The sequence below is a fragment of the Adelges cooleyi genome, unplaced genomic scaffold (assembly GCF_023614345.1).
Source record: "Adelges cooleyi isolate 19-005CV unplaced genomic scaffold, UGA_ACOO_1.1 ACOO_flye_CR_arks_rails_tigmint_CR_PRNA_651, whole genome shotgun sequence".
Lineage (NCBI taxonomy): Eukaryota > Metazoa > Arthropoda > Insecta > Hemiptera > Adelgidae > Adelges > Adelges cooleyi.
Window position 1 is genome coordinate 3,210,765 of NW_026096352.1, and position 19,638 is coordinate 3,230,402.

General features: G+C 31.0%; 1 protein-coding gene across 3 annotated transcripts; it reads right to left on the reverse strand.

Annotated features, from left to right (window-relative positions):
* Positions 1 to 1,527: 1,527 nt before the first annotated feature.
* LOC126844227 (glycine receptor subunit alpha-4-like) lies at positions 1,528 to 19,139 on the reverse strand. Of its 3 annotated transcripts, XM_050582246.1 has the most exons (11): positions 18,925 to 19,139; positions 13,419 to 13,497; positions 7,226 to 7,684; positions 6,935 to 7,156; positions 6,455 to 6,641; positions 6,151 to 6,377; positions 5,434 to 5,516; positions 5,236 to 5,370; positions 3,821 to 3,997; positions 3,535 to 3,737; positions 1,528 to 2,515 (listed from the first exon to the last, which is right to left on the reverse strand). In XM_050582246.1, the coding sequence occupies exons 2-11, from the start codon at positions 13,487 to 13,489 to the stop codon at positions 2,336 to 2,338; spliced, it is 1,944 nt and encodes a 647-aa protein (XP_050438203.1). In that variant the 5' UTR covers positions 13,490 to 13,497; positions 18,925 to 19,139; the 3' UTR covers positions 1,528 to 2,335. The 3 variants fall into 3 exon arrangements, with proteins under 3 accessions (XP_050438203.1, XP_050438202.1, XP_050438204.1); XM_050582245.1 differs by having other exon boundaries at positions 6,935 to 7,684; XM_050582247.1 differs by lacking the exons at positions 6,935 to 7,156; positions 7,226 to 7,684 and having other exon boundaries at positions 1,992 to 2,515; positions 18,925 to 19,132.
* Positions 19,140 to 19,638: the final 499 nt, after the last annotated feature.

Sequence of the window (19,638 nt, forward strand, 5' to 3'; positions counted from 1 at the left end):
TCTCTTCAATCCTCACACAAAATAAATCAGTTATTTTCCATTGGGTCCCAGGTCACGTTGGTATTACGGGTAACGAGGTTGCCGACCTCCTCGCTAATTCCACTTCATCCCACTTATTTCCGACCATCTCCAATACCCCTTCTTCTGACTTCCTCGGCCTTTTCCGTCACACTGTAGCCAAAGCGTGGCAAGTCAAATGGTCCAACGTTAACCTCAGTTCCACCCGCTGGTTCCGTTCTATTTCCCCTTCCATTACCTTTCGTCCTTGGTTCCATAATTTAAATATTCCCAGAAATGTAATATCCTCCTTTTCATGCCTTAGACTTGGTCATAATCTTCTTCCGTCACATGCATTCCATCTATCCCTTAATTCTGCTCCATATTGTCCTCTTCATGATGATGAAGCCATTTGCGACTTCTTTCACCTCCTTACTACCTGTCCGGCTTTGACCAACAAAAGGCTCTCTCTTTTTAATTTCCTCTCTTCCCTTAATATTCAGCCTCCCTTTAACGTTAATTTGTTAAACACCCGTTCCACTCTTGTCATTTTTTCTATCCTTTCCTTTTTGAAGAGCTCCGGCCTTTTAATTTAGTTTAAGATTATATTAACTTCATTTAGTTTTATGCACTTACTTTTTGTTTGTTTTTCATCATTTTATATTTATTATCGAAATCATGTTATTCTGTAACCGCATGTTAATAATGTAACCTAACATTTAGTGTTTAATTGTCGAGCCAAATATTTTATAATAATAAAGGCTATAAAAAAAAAAATAAAGAACCATAATATTAAAACTTGCAAGTTTTATTTTGCCTGTATAATTTGTTTTTTTGTACTCAAAAATTTTAAAAATCTATAGTCCAAAAAATTGTTTGTAGATAAAATTGCTTATAATATGATTATTAACTAATTTTTTGCTTGTATAGTGATCATTAGTTTTTATTTCTGAAGAAATCAACGGCCCCACTAATAATTATTTCTTATTTATGACAATTCAATATTTCAGTATTGCAGCACATTTCCTAATGGAAGCTCTAGTCCGGTCTGTAATGACTAATCTTTGTCAGAAAACAAAAAAAGTATCATTATAATTTATAACTAGATAAATGTACGATTTACACAAGGTGTGGTGTAATTTAATTGCATTGTTTAGAATCCAATTTTTTTGTCGAGGCCCTAGGGTTACCTCTTAGGCAGGGGTTTAATAGTTTTAAAGGTGGGACCTCATCTAAAGCTATTCAAAATCAATATTTTTATACCATCAAGAAACCTAAAAATAAAACGAATAAAACTTTTAAATACCTTAAATTAAAAAAAAACCAGTGGATTGCGCAAACAGGAGATTCTGGGTTTGAAAGTTAAAAAATTAAACACTACACACTACGTCATATTGTATATTTTAAATAAATGTTTATATTATATTGTATTATTAATATTATTTATTTATTTTTCATACTATATATTATGTAAATGTATTACTGGCGAGAAAGCGCTGCCATTAAAAATTATATAAGTAAGTAATCGATTTTTATAATAGCAACAAGTTTTAATTTTAGTAGTAAGGATTATAATGGTTGTTTAAATAAGAGCAAATGCAAAGTGGATTTATAAATGAAGTCTTAGGTGGAAAAATGTGCAAAAGAGATATGATGATTTATTATTTTAAAAACTATTAAGTTATGAACATTTGAAAAAAAACATTACCCCATGAAAACAATTGCCATTTACAATTATGTCAACAAGTTATTACTTTCAATAACCGATGTTTGTGATTTTTGTCACAAATGTAAACTTAAATTAATGTTTAATCTTATCAAAGAAATTTAAAAATGACTATTAAAAAATAAGAACTTGTTAAAACTATTACACTACGTTAACATATTACTAAAAAAAAACTCCAAAGCCTATTAAAGTTAAAAATTCCATGTTTTAAAAAATTGAACATCCATGTTTGCACTTGAATAGCTATATATTAAAAGGAAAATTACATAAATTATGAGTTTTTAAGAGTCTGTATGTTCTATAGAAATAGTAATGACTATATATTATACAAGTAGATACTAATAATGTATTTTCATTGCATGTAGTCATTAGCTAATATCAGAGTTATTACACAGTATTTTAAATTATCTTTAATCTATTGTTCAAAGCCCGTAGAAGAGTTGTTACTTATTTAATACCATGGTACAAACAGAATTGCAAAATCTTTTAATTTTTTTTTCGAAAAATAAAAAAAATTTAATTATTGATTTTTTTGTTTGTGCAATTCAACAAAAGTTTTTTTTCCTACCTAGGTTCTAAAATATAAATCCACTTTATGTGTATATTTTTATTTTACAAAAAAGATGTCCAGTAGGCGACATTAAGAAGGAAAAAGGAAAATGGAAAAAAGAACCGGGAAAACTTGTCAATGTACAGGGCGATGGCACGGCCGTTGCAGAATGTGGGGTATTGTGGTGTTGCAGCTACGGCTGAAACGTTTTTCATAGCATTTCGGCTCTTCGGGTCCAACTCCTGTGAAAAAGAATATAACACGTTAAATCTTTTCTCAATTTCATTAATTATCTAGTTCATGTACTAATTATGGGTTCTTAAGAGAATTATTAGGTTCCATATTGTTGTAGATACCTAGGGTTAAAGAAACAATTTAGGGTGGTGTGGGGGGGGGGGGTATAAAAATATACCTTAATGTACAAGTGTAATAAAATATAACATAACAGGGAACTCTTTGGAGTTATAGGTGATATCTTCGCGGACCCTAGTAATGTTGAGCACTCCACGGTGTCGTAGGGCTACCATCATACTTGTAAAAAAAAATCGGTGAACTTGATATACCTCGGTGAAAGTGGAGCTTCAGCATTTTGCGACTGGAACTTGGAAAGGGATATCGAAATTTAAACGAAACATACACAAGTTTGTATACAATTGTTGACATCTATATTATATTATAAAACCGACGAGAACTTAGTCAAACTTCTTCTTTTCTAACGGTTTCAAAATGTTTCCTATGATTATTTCACATACACCTACATATTTTTCCTTAAATATGGTTTTACAATTTTTTTTAAAGGTAATGATGCCCTCTTGGTTTCATTAGAAAAATTCGTAAAGGTCATAAAAATGTAAAAAATGTGTATCCGTTGATAGAACAAATTAAAATTTTTCTATTAGTTCGTCAAAAAGTGACAAAAAATGGACTCGCAGCCATTTTTGAAATGGCTGCTAAATCAAATTACAGAATTACCAGAAGGGAAACCTAGACCGGGAATGATAAGTGTCCAACATTTTGTTTTGGCGAATTACTTACAATTATCACGGTTTTTCATGGGTCATTGTCGCGAGAACAATATGGTAGCCGGTCTTTTACAGCGGCTCATAAAAACCCGTGTATTTCTTTTTAAAGGTTCCCTCCTGGCTATTCTGTGATCAAATCCTTTTAAATATTGCTAATATTTTGGGCCTCGATAAATAGCATTTTTCGTTTCCCTTAATTTAAATTCAATAATATTATGGAAAACATTTTAGGGCCGTACACTGAGTTCATCTCCACCGCGAACGTCGTCATCTGAATAACCTTTCATAACTTTGGTAGCCACAGGTCCCATGTAGTTGTTGACCACAGCAAACTCCATCAGAGAGAGGAACACGAAAATCGAGCATGACGACATCCAAATGTCGATGGCCTTTACGTAGGATACTGGAGGCAGGGACTGCTGTGATTGGGTGTTTTGGGTGGCTGTAAAAACCAAAAACAGCTGTGATTAGCATACACATCCCTGTAAATTGTTCAAACGACCTTAGGGATAGCCGCAACCGTACCTAGAGTCAGCAGTGAGGTAACGCCCAGCGTGACTCTGGCCGGTATGGCCTCCGGTTTAATCCAAAACGAAATCCATGACATGACCACAATCAAAGCAGATGGTATATAAGTGTGGAACAAATGATATCCCAAACGTCTTCGCAAGTTGAACACGACGGCTAAGCAAGTAAAATTTCCTGCAAACGCCATCGTTTATAAGTATATATATTATATATTTTGTATTTTCATAGTCTTTCTTTAAACAAAAATATACAGCTCAACAATATTATTATAGAATAATAGCATAAAACAACAATATTGCTATAAAATAAAAATGAAAAGAAAATACAATATTTTAAATCGTAAGACTCGCGCTCAGAAAGAAGGATAAAAACGAGTGAGTAACAGGGATGGGTTGAGAGTTAAGAACAGAATCTGGAGAGGACGTGAGGATACTGTAAAGGGCTAGAAAACTAATTAAAGTGGTTCTATTAGTAGATAGGTTAGAACACTTTAGGAGGTAATGGGAAAAGTCACCAACCATTTCCTCCTCATAAAGGGAGCAGAAAGGAGAGGAGTTAAGAGATAATAGATAAGCGTGAGCTGGCAGAAGATTGTGGTCGAACCTAAAGCGGCAGAACATACTAATTGTTTTTTTATGTTATATATTTAAGTTATAAAACTATGTGTGTGAAGATACAGTAGGATAGATAAATCGGTGTCATTTAGCAAAATTAAGTTTGAAAAACTTAATAAAAAGAACATAGATAGTCTTTAAAAGGGATAGAATATATTAAAGAATATAAGGAGGTAGATGAAGATGTGGCAAGGATAAATAAGTAGATGGCTAAATAGTTTTGTACGAAAAAAGTATATTATTATTAAATAGTATTTAAAATTATAGTGAAAGTGTATTGAGTATTTAGAGCTTCTATGATTGAATAATACTTAAGATATTATTTCTAAATGTATAGCAGCTGTTAAGACATAAAAAGTTAGACGGTGTTATGCATAGATGATTGTGCTGCATAAACATATATGTTATGGAATGGTTGCCTATTAATTTAATTGATTATACTCGTCATTAATTAGTAATTACAAACATGTTGTAACTTGTAGGTAATACTTGTTTAAATATATTTTATTAGTTGGAACTCAGATTATAACAAATATCAATACAAAAAATATGAAGCTTATGTTAATTTACTAAATGACTTACAGATCATTTAGCTTAGACCATTTTTGAAATCTGATTTTCAACAAATTTTTTAAATTTGCTCTTGTGTAGAAAATCTCCTTTTGTATAATATAGATACACTTAAATTTTAATTTTAATTAAGCTGTCAGTGATAAATTGAATACAATTACTCAAAATCGGAGATCAAAATAGCTTTTATAAATGCTTCTGAGATGTTATTAACAGAATAGAGTTTACCTGTCGAATACTGTATTGTGCAATCGGATGTGACATTATTTGATATGTCCAGTTGTGGCAGCTCAATTTCCGGATTTACCACCAACGGGTCCGTCATGTTCCATATAAATACCAAATCGTGAGTTGTGTGAGACACTGTAAAACATTAAAAAAAAAAACAAATTACTCATTGTATTTTATGTTTTGTTAAGTACTCACGGCTTTCGATCATCATAGTACAGATTTGGGTGTCGTGCGGATACGATTCAAATTTCATGGCGCACGATAAGACCAGAGTCAACCTATCAAAAAATACTCATTCAAATATGCGTGTGCTTATCGGAATTTATAAAAAAGGAGAAAGACATGGAATATTTTTGTAATAGAAGTATGACAAAACTTAAGGTAGCGAGAATAGTATACAAGGAATTTAAAGAAACTATGACGTGCTGAATAATACATGACAAAAAAACAAGATGTGTAATATTGAACGGTGAATATTTTTTAGAATGAAGGAAATTTGTATAAAATTAGAGGTATATAGGTATACAGTATACAATGAAATTGAGTATCGACTAAAATTGCAGTACCGGAAATGATAATTCTATGACAAACGAACAGACTATTAAAGATGCATAATTAGTTTGCAAGTTGAGTAAATTGTAAGAAAAATAATAGAGAAGTGAAAATGAAACAATGAAAAATGTGAAATGGTCTATATTGTTGGATTCTAAGCAAGTCGTATGCGTATTGTGAATTAGGATAAGGTGTCATGAAATTTGGTTTTGCTTGTGTGGGCAAAGATAGTTATTATGGTTGATAGAAAAAGCTAAAAAAAAGAAACATTTTTCATTATTTTTACTAATTTATTAATAGAATTAGTCAACACGTGACGTATATTATTTTAAACTTTATAAGAAAAATAATAACGCGTACTTGGACATGTACAGCAGAGTCTTGTCGTGGTACAACCAGAGGTAGTGGTTGGGTATGCTCATTTCGTGAAAAGTGACTTTCTTCGCGTTCTTAAAGAAACAGTCGGGTCGCCATATCTGGTGCAGCCAGTCCACGTCCAATATCCGATACTCTTCGCTCATGTTCTCCGGCATTCTGAGCCGTGGATCCCGCCAGCTCTGGGCCAAAAATATGTCGGCCACGTACGTCTAAAACAAGAAGAACAAGTTAATCAAAGAAAAGAATATGTCCGTTAGAGAAGTGAATAATTATTTAAGACGCTCGCCATTGATTCCTCGTTGATAGAGTCCAGCGATAGCACCGTTACGTGAAAGTAAACGATAGTCGGCTGGCCCTGCACTTTAGGCGCACGGTTCTTGTCGTAATTTTTAGGGTTGACCGGCAGGATATCGTTTAGCGATAAACTCGTTTCGAATACGGGATTTTCCGTCTCCGCCACATCCTTTGGTTCACTGAAAAAAAAAATCGAAAAGTTTCAAATAAGAAAACAGGACACAATACAAACATGGCTGGCGAACTAAGTTTAATTGCTTATAGAGCGTGAGGAATGGATTGTTATGTTTTTTACGGCTGCTATTCAAAGGAAGGAATGTATTCGGGCTTGGTTATTGACTATAGTAATGTATTCTAAATTAATACCTAATCAATAAATATGCACACATATATGATCAGTGCGGTGTAGGAAAATTACAATGGTATAGCACCAACGCTTAATGATTGTTTTGCGAGGGCACGGCCTAGGTACCTCAAGGCGGATAGCGGCGAGTCCTTGTCCAGTTTGTAGTAAAGGTTGTGCCGCCGATCTCGGACGCAAAGCCTCCATGTAAGATATTCGATTTGCTTTTCTGTGGACTGCGCGTACAAGGCACTGGATAATGGCGGCAGCGCGGGCACCGGTATCCAGTCGGGATCGTAAACTCCGGGCCACACGTTTGCCGGCTCTAGTTGCTCCAGCACCGGCGTCAGACTGGTCAACAATGAGCATCGTTGTATACCAATTTCCCCGCAATGTTTATTCATTGTCTTGCTTAAGTACCGAATGTCTGTGTATAAAGACACGTTGCCTAAATTATCGGCTACCACATCTAAGATGCGGATGTCCGGCCGCCAACCGGTGCCCACCTGGACGACCACAAAATCATTTAACGGAAGTTCCCCCACCACTGCCGTAGACATCCGCAACTTGGCATCCAGGTCGCTGAGGTCCTGCGCTTGTACGGCCATCGAGCACTGTCCAATGTACTCTTGGTGTACTTGTCCGGTGACGAGTAATAAGTGTTTGTGTAACAGTGGTTTCTGTACGACGGCCCTCTGTGACTTATGAACGTCTACAGTGGGAAATCCAAGGCCCACTATCGACGGAGAAGTCGTGACAGTCGACAAGGAAGTTGGTGGTTCTTCGCAACCTTCCGGGTCCAAGTGTGGCTGGTACTTGTACATGGGATCACTGGAGCGTTTATGGTGATGCACCGAATACCGTGGGACGCGTTTTCTCCTGTAACGCGCAACGCAATGGATTCACTGCTATATTTCTTTCCATGATACTTTTGGGATGAAGCGGGTCACCCTACTTACCAGAGTCGTAATTGAGAAAACTTAATTCCCCCAATCCCTAATTGGATTTTTCGGTAAATTTCGGATTTTTAAATCGCACTTTTGGACTTTTTAATTAATATTTTGTATTCATAATTTTTAACTAACCATAGTTACAACAATAACTTAATAAATCATAAAGTTTAATGATGTATATGTAAGGAAAACAATGTTGGATTTTTTTTTTCTGATTTTTAAAAGTTCTAGTTTTAGGTAGTATAATAAAGGTTGGTACCACTAGTGAGGCGGACGTGGAACATTACATCTTGTTAAAATTAATCTTAAAAAGCGATTTTGTAAAGATTCTAGGTCTAGTGAAAGACCATCTGTGTATGGTCACCATAATATAGAATTATAATCAAGTATTGTACAAACAAAACAACAGTAAAAAGTTTTGAGAGCAAATGTAATCTTTTAAATTATGATATTTACATTTAGCTATATTCAAATCTAACTTGTTTTTGGTACATTAATGACCTAATAAATAAAAATATAGTTCTGGTTTTTGTTTTGTATGTTGCTTATAACTTCAGCAGCAATTTATCAGTTTTAAGATTCAGCGAAAAAAATGCAATACTATTTAAACATTTTTTTTTAAATAGGGTAAATTTTGGAATGGGGAAGTAGGATGAAGTAGGAGAAGCGTCAGGTGTTTTGTGTGGCAGGAGGATGCCTATAATATTGAAAGGTAAATTGTATAGGACAGTGGTAAGATTAGCAATGTTATATGGGTCGGAATGTTGAGCAGTAGACAAAAAAACTGAACAGAGAATGAGTGTAGCGGAGATGAGATTGCTAAGATGGATGAGTGGAGTGACTAGGGAGGATAGATTGGGCGTGTGAGGCGTAGATGAATAAGAAGAAGATTTATTTATAAATTTTGTTTTAAATCAAAGACCAAATTTTATCATACAAAAAACAATTAAATTTAATCGGTTCAGTGGTTAAAAAATGTATGATACATTAATACTTTTGTTCACACACAGACAATAAAAACACAACAGTGTAAAATCAATACCTACCGTTTCACTATGCATCAAAACCTATAGCATCAATTTAAACCTGACCTAAATTTGTTTATTAGTTGTTTAACAATAATACCAATTATAGTATCTATTATCATAAACAAAAAATTGAAAACATTATCAAACCAAAATTCACATTACATTTTGTTATAAGTACAACAAATATTGAGTAAAATTATAAATATTATGATATCGCAGTAACTTAATTCATTTTAAACTTGTGAAAAAAAACTATATTTAAAGTTCTTAGGCTTTTTAGAACAATAATAAATATTGTACCTAGAACGAGTTGACTATTTTTTTAAAAGTTCTAAATCAGTTAAGCTGTCAGAAAACCTACCATAATATTAATTATTTAAATTTTTAATTAATATTATTTTATATATATATAAATTTATTTTTGTCGTAAATAAAAAATAATATAAATTTTGGCTTGGTAACTTTTTCAAACCCTGATTATAATTAAATTTAATCAATTAATAAATAACCCTTAATATGATAACTAAATAGCATTATTTTTTCTTAAAAAATTAATTTTTTAATTGAGTACCTAATAGTTTTGAGATTATTATGTTTTAAATAATATAAAAACTAAAGGCGTCATATTGTATTTTCCATTGAGAACTCATTGAGACTCAATAACCTAATTGGAAACTTCTGTCGGGAAGCACAATAACATTACCTCGAGCTACAAACTTTGATCTAATCTTTTACTTTTTGGCGAGAACTAACAATTTAGTTTTCTAAAGTAACAACTGTGACGTTAATAAGTAATCACTATTTGAACAATATAATTAGTATATGCCAATAAAATCATTACGAAAATTCCAGTTAGAAAAGTATCAGTCTCGATTAGAATATTGAGAACTCTAAGGTACAGAAATTGTTTTAGCTTCATTGCAAAAATCATATGGACAACTTTAGGTATATTTACATTTACAAGTTGCTGAAAATATTGATTACTGTCTATAATATGGTTTGAATTAAAGCCTAGAGGATGTTAACTTTCGTTAAAATTGATAATAAATACTACCGTGTATATATACATAACGATCATTTTTGTGAGTGACATGGTTTAAGCGTCGACAAAAGCTATCGCGCCAGCTTATATAATTAAAAAATTACCATAAATTAATTAGTTCAAGATTGCAAAGCCGGTGTATTAAATAATATGGTTCATATTGATATCCATTTTATATAATTATCTTATAAACTAATGCTACTTCTTACAGTGTATCCGAGATATTATTTAAAAAAAAAATTGATATAGAAAGAATAAGATTTTTGAATTTTAACATTTTGAACTGGGATATATAATACATATGTTTATTGATTTAACAAAATAATTGATCAAACTATAATGGGCCTCATTAAGCAAGTTCTTGGTCCATGAAGTCTTCTCTTTTACAATCGCAAATTCTAATAAACTAGAACACATTTCTTAAAATGATTAGTATTACAGAAATTAAAATACACAAAAAATGATAATATAAATACATATTGCACTATGAAGAATAGTTTAAAAATTATAACAAAATAGGCGTTTATTCTGCAGCTTGTTGCATGAAGCAATTAGTTAAATTGATTTTAAATACACTGTTATTTGAGAAATTATGTATTTCTTCAAAAAAGGCTAATTCAAAATACTTGGACAAAAATGGGTAAAAAGACTGCATGAATGTACTTTAGGGGTAATAATATTATTTAGTATACATCTGGTGTGGGCTATTGGTTTTGCTAGGGTATTCTTTTATAAAAACATGGTATGGTAAAATATGGTATTAAATATAAAACTAAAAGCATTAAAAACATTAGGTTTCATTAGCAGAAATTGTTATAATTTTTCAAATTTAATGTGCATTAGAACTCTGTATATTTGTTTAGTTCGTACAATTTTAGAATATGCCTCCATATTGTGGAATCCAGTCCAAAGCGGACTTACTAATGACTTAGAACGTGTCCAAGACTGTTTTTTGCGAACAGTAAGCTTTAAATTTAATATGCAAACTGAACATAGAAATTCAGTTCTGCATTTATTAAATCTCGATATGCTCACATATAGACGTAAGATAAATGATTTAATTTTTATACACAAGTTGCTTAATAATGTTATCGATAGTCCTGAACTCCTAAGTAAATTGTTATTCCATATTCCTTCCTACAACTCTCGCCTACATCCAACTTTTCATGTTAGTTTCCACCGCCAAAGTTATAGTTTTTTCACCCCTATTAACCGCATTTGTATTGCCTCTAATAACTAACCTCCCGCTTTTGATGTCTTTCATGACTCCCTTCTTGAATTAAAATTGGCTCTTACTCACATCTGATTTAGGCTCATTTATACTTAATCGTCCAATTTTTGTCATATTTATATATTTTGTTTGTTATCGTTGTTATCAATATGTTTTTCTTTATTGATACTGTTTATAATTTATAATTATTAATCTGTGATCTACTTACTTGAATGTTACACTTATGCCTTCGGGGCGTTAAATATATATTATTATTATTATAGTATTCTTTTATAGTTTTAAAGTTACAGCAGCTTTGTAAAAAGTTTTTTAACTGATGGCACATTAAATTAATCATACAGGTTCTTGGGTCAGTAATCGCGGTTTTTATTATAGATTAATCACAAAATATTGTTTTGGGCACTTATACCATAAGTAAGTGAGAATTCGATCAGTGCTTGCTACACCATTTTAATTTGGTTATTGCTTTAAAAAGGCTTTAGCTCCTTAAGGTATGCGAATAAGTTTTTTTTATTGTTGTTACTTATTCATTAAAATGTTCTACTCATTTTAAATAACAGCTTATTTCTATACTTAAGTATTTGCAGGAAAATTAATTTATAATTTATTATTACAGGAGCATGAGTTTATGTTAATGCATTTAGCCAAATGTAACAAATTTAGTCTATGTTTAAAAAATCATTATTGCGGTAAAATAATTGTTTTTTCGATATTTAAAAATAAGCTATTGTACAATAGCCACAGGGTAATAGGTTTAATATTAGACTAGATTTTTTGAAAAACTTCTTTTCAAGTGTCGCCACTTACAACTTGGACAGTATCATCGGTAAAACAAACTAGTTATTCATTTAGAGCCAGTTAATGTCATTTATTTGTGTGTTAAATAGCAGGTGAAATAATGCAGTAACTAGTGGAACTCCACACAATTAATTTAAATTGTTTAAAATATATAAATATATATTATTAAATTTACAAAATATTGTAAAATATTTTACGAATATTCAGTTCATTTGCTATAAAATATTAAACGTTTTACTCCATTAAGTATAAAATTAAATTGTATTGTTCGGTTCGTGTTTATTGAGGAAAGTGAAAAAGAAATTCTCTAGTTTATGGTTGAAGGTTAAAAAATCAATAGGTTATGAAGAAAACACGGGTTAAAGATAAACGGGTTATTGTTAGTCCAAATAGTAGTGCTAATGAATGACGGGATCAAGATGATGATAATAATACGATTTTTCTATTTATCAAAGTAATTAAATACAAAACGAAAAAAACATTTAAATTCATATTCGTTGTGCATATATTAGTAGTATTAACTATTATCCTTCATGAAAGGAGTCATAATTTTATTTTACCTCGAATACACTGCAAATTTAATGTAATAGGCACCAAAAGAGTTCAAGACATTTTTTTCAAATACGAGTGTCTAAATTATATATGCTGATAAAATATCTTTACTAGGAGTGTAGGAGTTATTCAAATTTTAAACAATTTATCAACGAATTGAATTGAATTATTTAATTTCAAAATACGCTTATATGTTAAAAAAATTAATGATTTAAAACAGCGAATAATTAATATTATTTATTCAATTAAATTTACGATTTTTATTTAAGAATATTGAATACAATGAATAATTAAAATAATCCAATTTTTGGTTTTTCCAATACACAATTTGAAATCAAACCCATATATCTTAGTATGTATGTTTTGAGACTTCTGAATATCTCTTGTCTTTGCAAACCTGCCTTTTTTAATCAGGTCCCATAGGAATAATTAGTACATTATATTAAAATACATATGTTGAGGTTTGTGTAAAAAAAAATCAAACCTCTACGAGGCTTAAATTTGACGTCTTATTTAGGGTAAATTTAATACGTTTTAGTTATTAATTTAACTTTCATTATAAATATTATATTGAAATTATGCCTTCTTAAGTCCAACATAGGCTCGTCCAACTTCAACATTGAATAGATAAATAATAAATACCAAATAATATAATGACTCTATTCATGATTTAATATGTATTCACAAATCATTCAATAATGATTATTATTAAAGAATTATTCATTATTCATCCGACCAAATCAACGAGTTATTCGTGAATAATCAAATTATTCGAGTTATTCAAAAAATTAATTATTCAATTCAATTCATCATTATTCGGGTACATCTAATTTTTAATTTCATGTATGGATTTTCGATATATACAAAAAAAATTGTAATTAAAATAAATAATGAACGAGCGCATTAAAAATGATAATTGTCTTTTTGTACTCGAGTAAAATAAAAATCACTTGTATTCTTTTGGTTCTCCTCAGTTAATTTAAGTAACACATTACGGTATTGTACTTACTGTGAATTCAACGCGGTCTGCTCGTCGACAAGAAAAACGCAAAAGCTGAAGACGACCCACAAGTTCGTCATTTGTCCGGCTGCAAGTCGAGTGTGTACCGGAAACAAAACAGGTTTTTATATCATTAGCAAACGACTAACTTCATATAGTTTCATCCATTAAATAATTATTTTTGTTATTATAAAATAGGAGGCAGAGATTGTCGAGAACCTGCGGCTGTGGCGACTGCACGCTGATGAGTATGAACCTAACCGGCGCGGTCTGCATAGAAGAGTAATTAACGGTGATGTGCAGCAAAGGTACATATACGCAAGGGATGATATCGAAGCGCTTTAGGGGTGGTGCGTATAATATAGGCCGGATTTAACAGGTGAACAGGCCACCGTATCATAGTAACAAACGTCAAAAACCTTTTAATAATACAAAATATTTACCCCGATAACATGTGGACGGGTGTGTGTCAATATTTATCATCTGTCTGTGTTGAGAAAACACCGGAAGTTATAGTTAGTGTTATTGGAATAATGTTTTGGAAAAATTAAAGCAATTCGCTAATTACTAAAATACTTTATTAGTAAAAGAGACGAGAATCAAAAGGGGAAAAGTGACATTTTTTTCAAAACAAGTTATTAATTATACAATATTTGTTAATAAAACCGGTTTTTATCTAATTTTGTTTTAGAATTTTTTGAAACAGGTATAAGAAAATTAATGAAAATAGAGGGTAAAAATCATTTTTTTTTTTTTAGGTCTCTTGTACATTATTTTTAAAATTAATCGTATACTTTTGGTTCTCACCATTTAAGTTCATCGACAATCGCATTTTATTGAAAATACTAACAATTTTTCTACTTAATCATAATACAAATATAGAAATTCGTTAAGTTTGAGCCGACAGAAGACAATTTATTTAAAAAAACTGCACAGTGTTAATGTCTAAATTCTTAGGGAAAAATTATATGATGTGATTCTGTCAAGAAAAGCGTTTTCTCTCGTTTTTTTTTAATCAAAGTACTTTAAGTTTAGTCATGAATCCTGAATTCTATAAATGTATTCAGAGCGACATTTCAACCACAGTGCTTTAAAACAGAAGAACAACTATTGAACATTCTGACAAAGTCATTTGCAAACCAAATTTAAGAAATTATGGTCAGCAAGGGAGTCATGAGAGAAGCTGGACCGATAAAAATTAGTCATTAGAGGGGTTATTGTGAAATGTTATGTTGAAATGTGTGTGTTAAAATTAACTATGTATTATTTATATTGTATTGTTTAACAAGTCTATAAATTATAAGCAAGCATTCTCTTCATGGTATAATTTATATAATCCTATATATTGCCATAATAAGCATAATAATAATAGTGGTGTGCTTTTTAAATTAACCAATAAAACGTGTTTAAACTTATGTAATGTCGAAAGTGATTATTATTCATTATACGACTATGTATAGGTAGATGTTTACTATAGGGATCGGCAATTAACTTGATTCATGTTCGTTAACTGATTAACAAGTCAATTTAGTTGCTCAGGATACTTAAAGGACGCCACAGCACCTGTGTGTGTATTAAGGAGTAAATCATAGGTAATTTTTCGCAAAATCTTAATTTAGGGCTTAAATTATTGTGTATTGCTTTACTAATATTAATTCATATGCAATTAGTTTCAATCAATTTTTCCAACAAACCCGAGTTCAACTTATAATCTTCAAACTGTATATTATTTATTTTTCTACGTTTATTATCTTATCTCTATACTATCGACTTAGTAGTATTTGAAATAGAAAAGTACTATTTTGTTCCAAAAATTGTTTAGGGTGACATGACGTCCTATAATGTATTTTGGTTATTATTTTAACCTTGATGTAAATGTATTATTTTTCTAATTAACAATCTTGTCGGCCTTTCTATTTTATACTTTAATAGTCCTGTACTGCATCGTTTTGTAGACATTTTATAATATAGGGACCTACGCAATCTATAGTCAAACTTTTAATAGGCGCTTTAACGAGGCGTTGAAGTTTGTAGAAACTTTCAAAGGGCTTCGCCGTTGTTACACAATGTTACTATTTTATTTTGGTATTACATAATAAACTGATATTTACATTAAAGTGTATAATATTACATCGGCGAGGCAAAATCGAAACATATGTTCATTTTTAAGCGTTTATTAAGAAAACTACTCTACCAGGTTGACGGGTCTATACAATTAAACGCTTTGTTTAAATTTATTTGGCTAGAGTTTAATCAAGCGATGAAATCTGACGCGATAATAATATATCAAAGAGGTGTGCTGTACAAACAAACTAGAAAATAAATTAAATTATTATACTGAGGTACAGCTTATTGATTTTTATGAAACTACTGAAGTACTATTATCCGATTTAGTGAACATAAGAATATCTTGATACCGACTGCCGAGAAAATAACATTTACCGAGTCCAGTAGCAGAAATAGTATTATAATGCTTAATGATAAAATAGAAACTTGATTGAATAATATTATTTAATTATACGAGTATAATAAGGTTTAAACTCTTTATTACAAATTTAGCTAAACTATAGCGTATTAATACGATCACCAACAAAGTTAATATCTTCTGAAGGGAAATACACTATACATATTTATATTTAATATTAGATCAGCACAACTGAGGACAATCTACACGATTGTTGTTTAAAGTAACGGAAGAAGCCAAATTTTGTACAAATAAAGAATAAGCCCCGTGACTAGTCTAAATTGCTTTCTAAAGTCTCTATCAAGCCGATTTCAAATGTATTAAAACGACCCGTTCAGTTATATTTATAATTATTAGTGAGAAACGTTATAGTTAATTTTGGAAAATAATATCATGATGTATACATTTTGAATAAAATGTATACATATTCTTTCTAAAGTAGGTTATTTAATAAGCAGTAGTAACATAGTTAGTAAAAGAGCACTGTGTCGTAGATCTGAAGAGTATAAAAATTAAATAAAAAATTAAATATAGATTATATAAATATAAGAACACAAATAAATAAATATGAATTTTAAACATTACTTAAAGTTTTCATTAAAGCTATAACTACATCTGTACACTGTTTTAAAATATCGTTTTCTGTCTTCAGAATAATTCAATAATTGGATAAGGTCTTCAATAAAATAGTGCTCATTAGGTCAAAAGAAGTGGGAAATGTATACGGTAACCAGCACTGTAACCTTATCGGTCTTTAAACGTTGTCGGTATATAATTAAAAATCGTTACTACGGTCGTGTCTACCAATGCTATACACTGGGGTTGTATATGAGTATCAGGAGAACGTATTATTACATAAACACAGCACCATTTTAGTAGCAAAATGTCTAACTAAATAAATGGCTCATGGCTGTGTTTTTCAAACTAGCATACTTTAACCAAATATAATCGGCTAAAAAAAGCTAATGATAACTATTTTGATATATAAGCCATTTTGTCTCTTTTCACACAAAAAAGAAATATTATAATACCTATTTAATTTCAATTTTTAAACAATTTGGCGAAAAAATCTATAATACATCGAGGCAACGTCTCGTGTCTATGAATATATTTTTAAAAAATGTAGAAATTATATTTATTAATATACTATTAAGCTAACTATATTTTATAAATACAAATGATATTAACTATCAATGCATAACAGATATTTGAATAGAGAAGAGAATAGTTTTTAGTACAAAATTAGTAAATATTAGGCTAGGTTGTTACAAGATTCGTCATTCAAGTAAGTGGTGCACTGTTAACAAAATGTTCCTTCGACTGGCGAAAAATAAAAACTGATAAGTCTGATGCTACTAGGACTCCGATGCTGAGCTGTTTCAATAGTATATTGGCCATCAAACAGTCCTTAAATAAACCGTTTACCGAAGTTCTTATGTTATTAATGGTAATAATTATTGTTCTAACCATTTGAGTCTAAAAATACCATCGACGGACCTGTACTCATGAGCTGAGCGTGCAATGTTTAAACGGTAACAGGCAAAACATAAAAATATATTCTGAACCAGATTAAGCCTTCTTGTATCGCAAACATTGTACGATAACAAATCCACAAAAACCATACTATAAGACTGATCAGTGTGGACCAAGACATTATAGAGCAGCAGGACATACAGGAAAACTAAAATTAGACGAGCATCGTCTAATGAACCCAAAACTAACATAAACTAAATCTGAAACTCTAGTGAGGCAACATCAAGCAGACCCAAATCTTACACTTGCATTACACAAGAGGCAACCAGTTAAACCAATAACGTGCCTCAACATTTCTCGTATATGATAGAATGACTGAGTTTTGCATTTATCGGTACTGAGAGATATCCCGACGGTATTACACCATGTTGCAAATTGATGTATAATACTTTAAAGAATTATACCAACGATTCTCAACCAAGGGGGTCCGCGACCCCCAAGGGAGGCATACAACATTTTATGAGATCATTAGACCATCATCATAAAGTGATATAGGATAAACAAATCTCAGCATCGTCGGGAAAAAGCAGTATTCTATACGGAAAAACTACTGAGTACTATACAGCCAATATCACGACGTTATAACATACCTAAGCAGAATGCGTTTTACTCGCTCCATAATGGTTATAGAAAAATACTACCTATAATAAAAACGAAGGATGACAAGATTATGGAGACAATGTCATATCTTTTTATCGATAAACTGAATATTTCACATTTAAAATCACATTTTTTTACTTTTTTCAAATACTTATAACTTTTTTCGAGTTGTTATTTTCCAAACCAGGTATGATTTTGTCTCCAAAATGTTGTTATCTTTTGATTTCATAATAGGTGTTTTTGCTCTAAGAAAACTATGGGCTAATAAAACACATTCTGTGTAACTATGTTTAGATGAAAAAAATTGAAAATCGCTGACAAAAAATAAATTAACTACCGAATATAGTTCTAATTACTAAAGTTATAATTAAACATTATAGTTTACGTAAGCTTTAAATTAAGATTTTGCAAAAATTGTCTATATCTTACTTCTTAATAAATAGGGGCTATCACGTCCTCTTAAATTACAGAGGTCCCAGAATACACGAAATTGACTAGACATTTTTCAATAAACTTTATATGACCTTCATATGACCTTTTGCGTTTAGAAAAATAAGTCTTTAGAACTATTGGCATAGTATTTTTTTCCATACTAATATATGAATATCCATATACGTTATCTCATTCAAGCATTTATGCATAATATGGACTCATTGGTTGATATTTTTTAGCTTACATTTCAAGTGACATCTAAATAAGCAGAGCTCGTGGGTGTGTGGTGGCTACCATCGCTTTTATTTTACTGTGTGAGACAAACTATACAAGTAACCAATTTTTAAAAATTAAAATCCATTGATAACCTATGTGTTATTACTTATTACTTACTATAAAATAGCAATTATTATTTGTACATTTAAATAACGCTTCAAACGTACCTATCGAGATATTTTTAAGATATGCACTAAATAAACAACTAACCTATATCATTTTGATCGGCCAAACGTTTCAGTTGGATTTCTTCTTAAACGCCAAACAACACTGATTTCCATTAGGTATACGCAAGCTTAATAATAATAAAAACACAGCTTAAACACTGATTCGTCGACATGGGCAGTGACCGACTTCGTGGGCTGTAGAATACTGTACATGAAGTTATATTTTCCCTTACAATATTATTTTCAAAGGGTCACCCTTTTGCAGGTGTAATAGAATAACACCCAAGCGTTGGTCGTAATAGGATTCCCTAAGCCGATTCCTTTGCGTACGCTCTAGTAAACATAAATACACAATTTAGATTACTGCGAATTACCATATATAGCTGTATAATAGTATAATACCGCAATTTTATTCATTATCCGACCGTTCACTAAGGATGCAAAACACACCACTAAAACCTAAATAATCAACCAGCGAAAGCCTTTGCACTGTAATAATTAACAGCTCTAAAACAAAGTGTTCGAGTATAAACACATTTTTTAGCTGCGTTTAATACCATTTGCTATGTTATTGATCTATGTTGTTCTACTGTTTTTAATACTTAACGCTTTCGAACCAAACACCAGCTTCTAGACAAACATTCATTTCAAAATTAGGTTCCTAACTTTTTAAGTAAAGAAAAACAAAACTATTGATTTACATATTTCATAAGTATATCTTCTATATAAAATTACAACGAAGTCATTTGAGTTATAT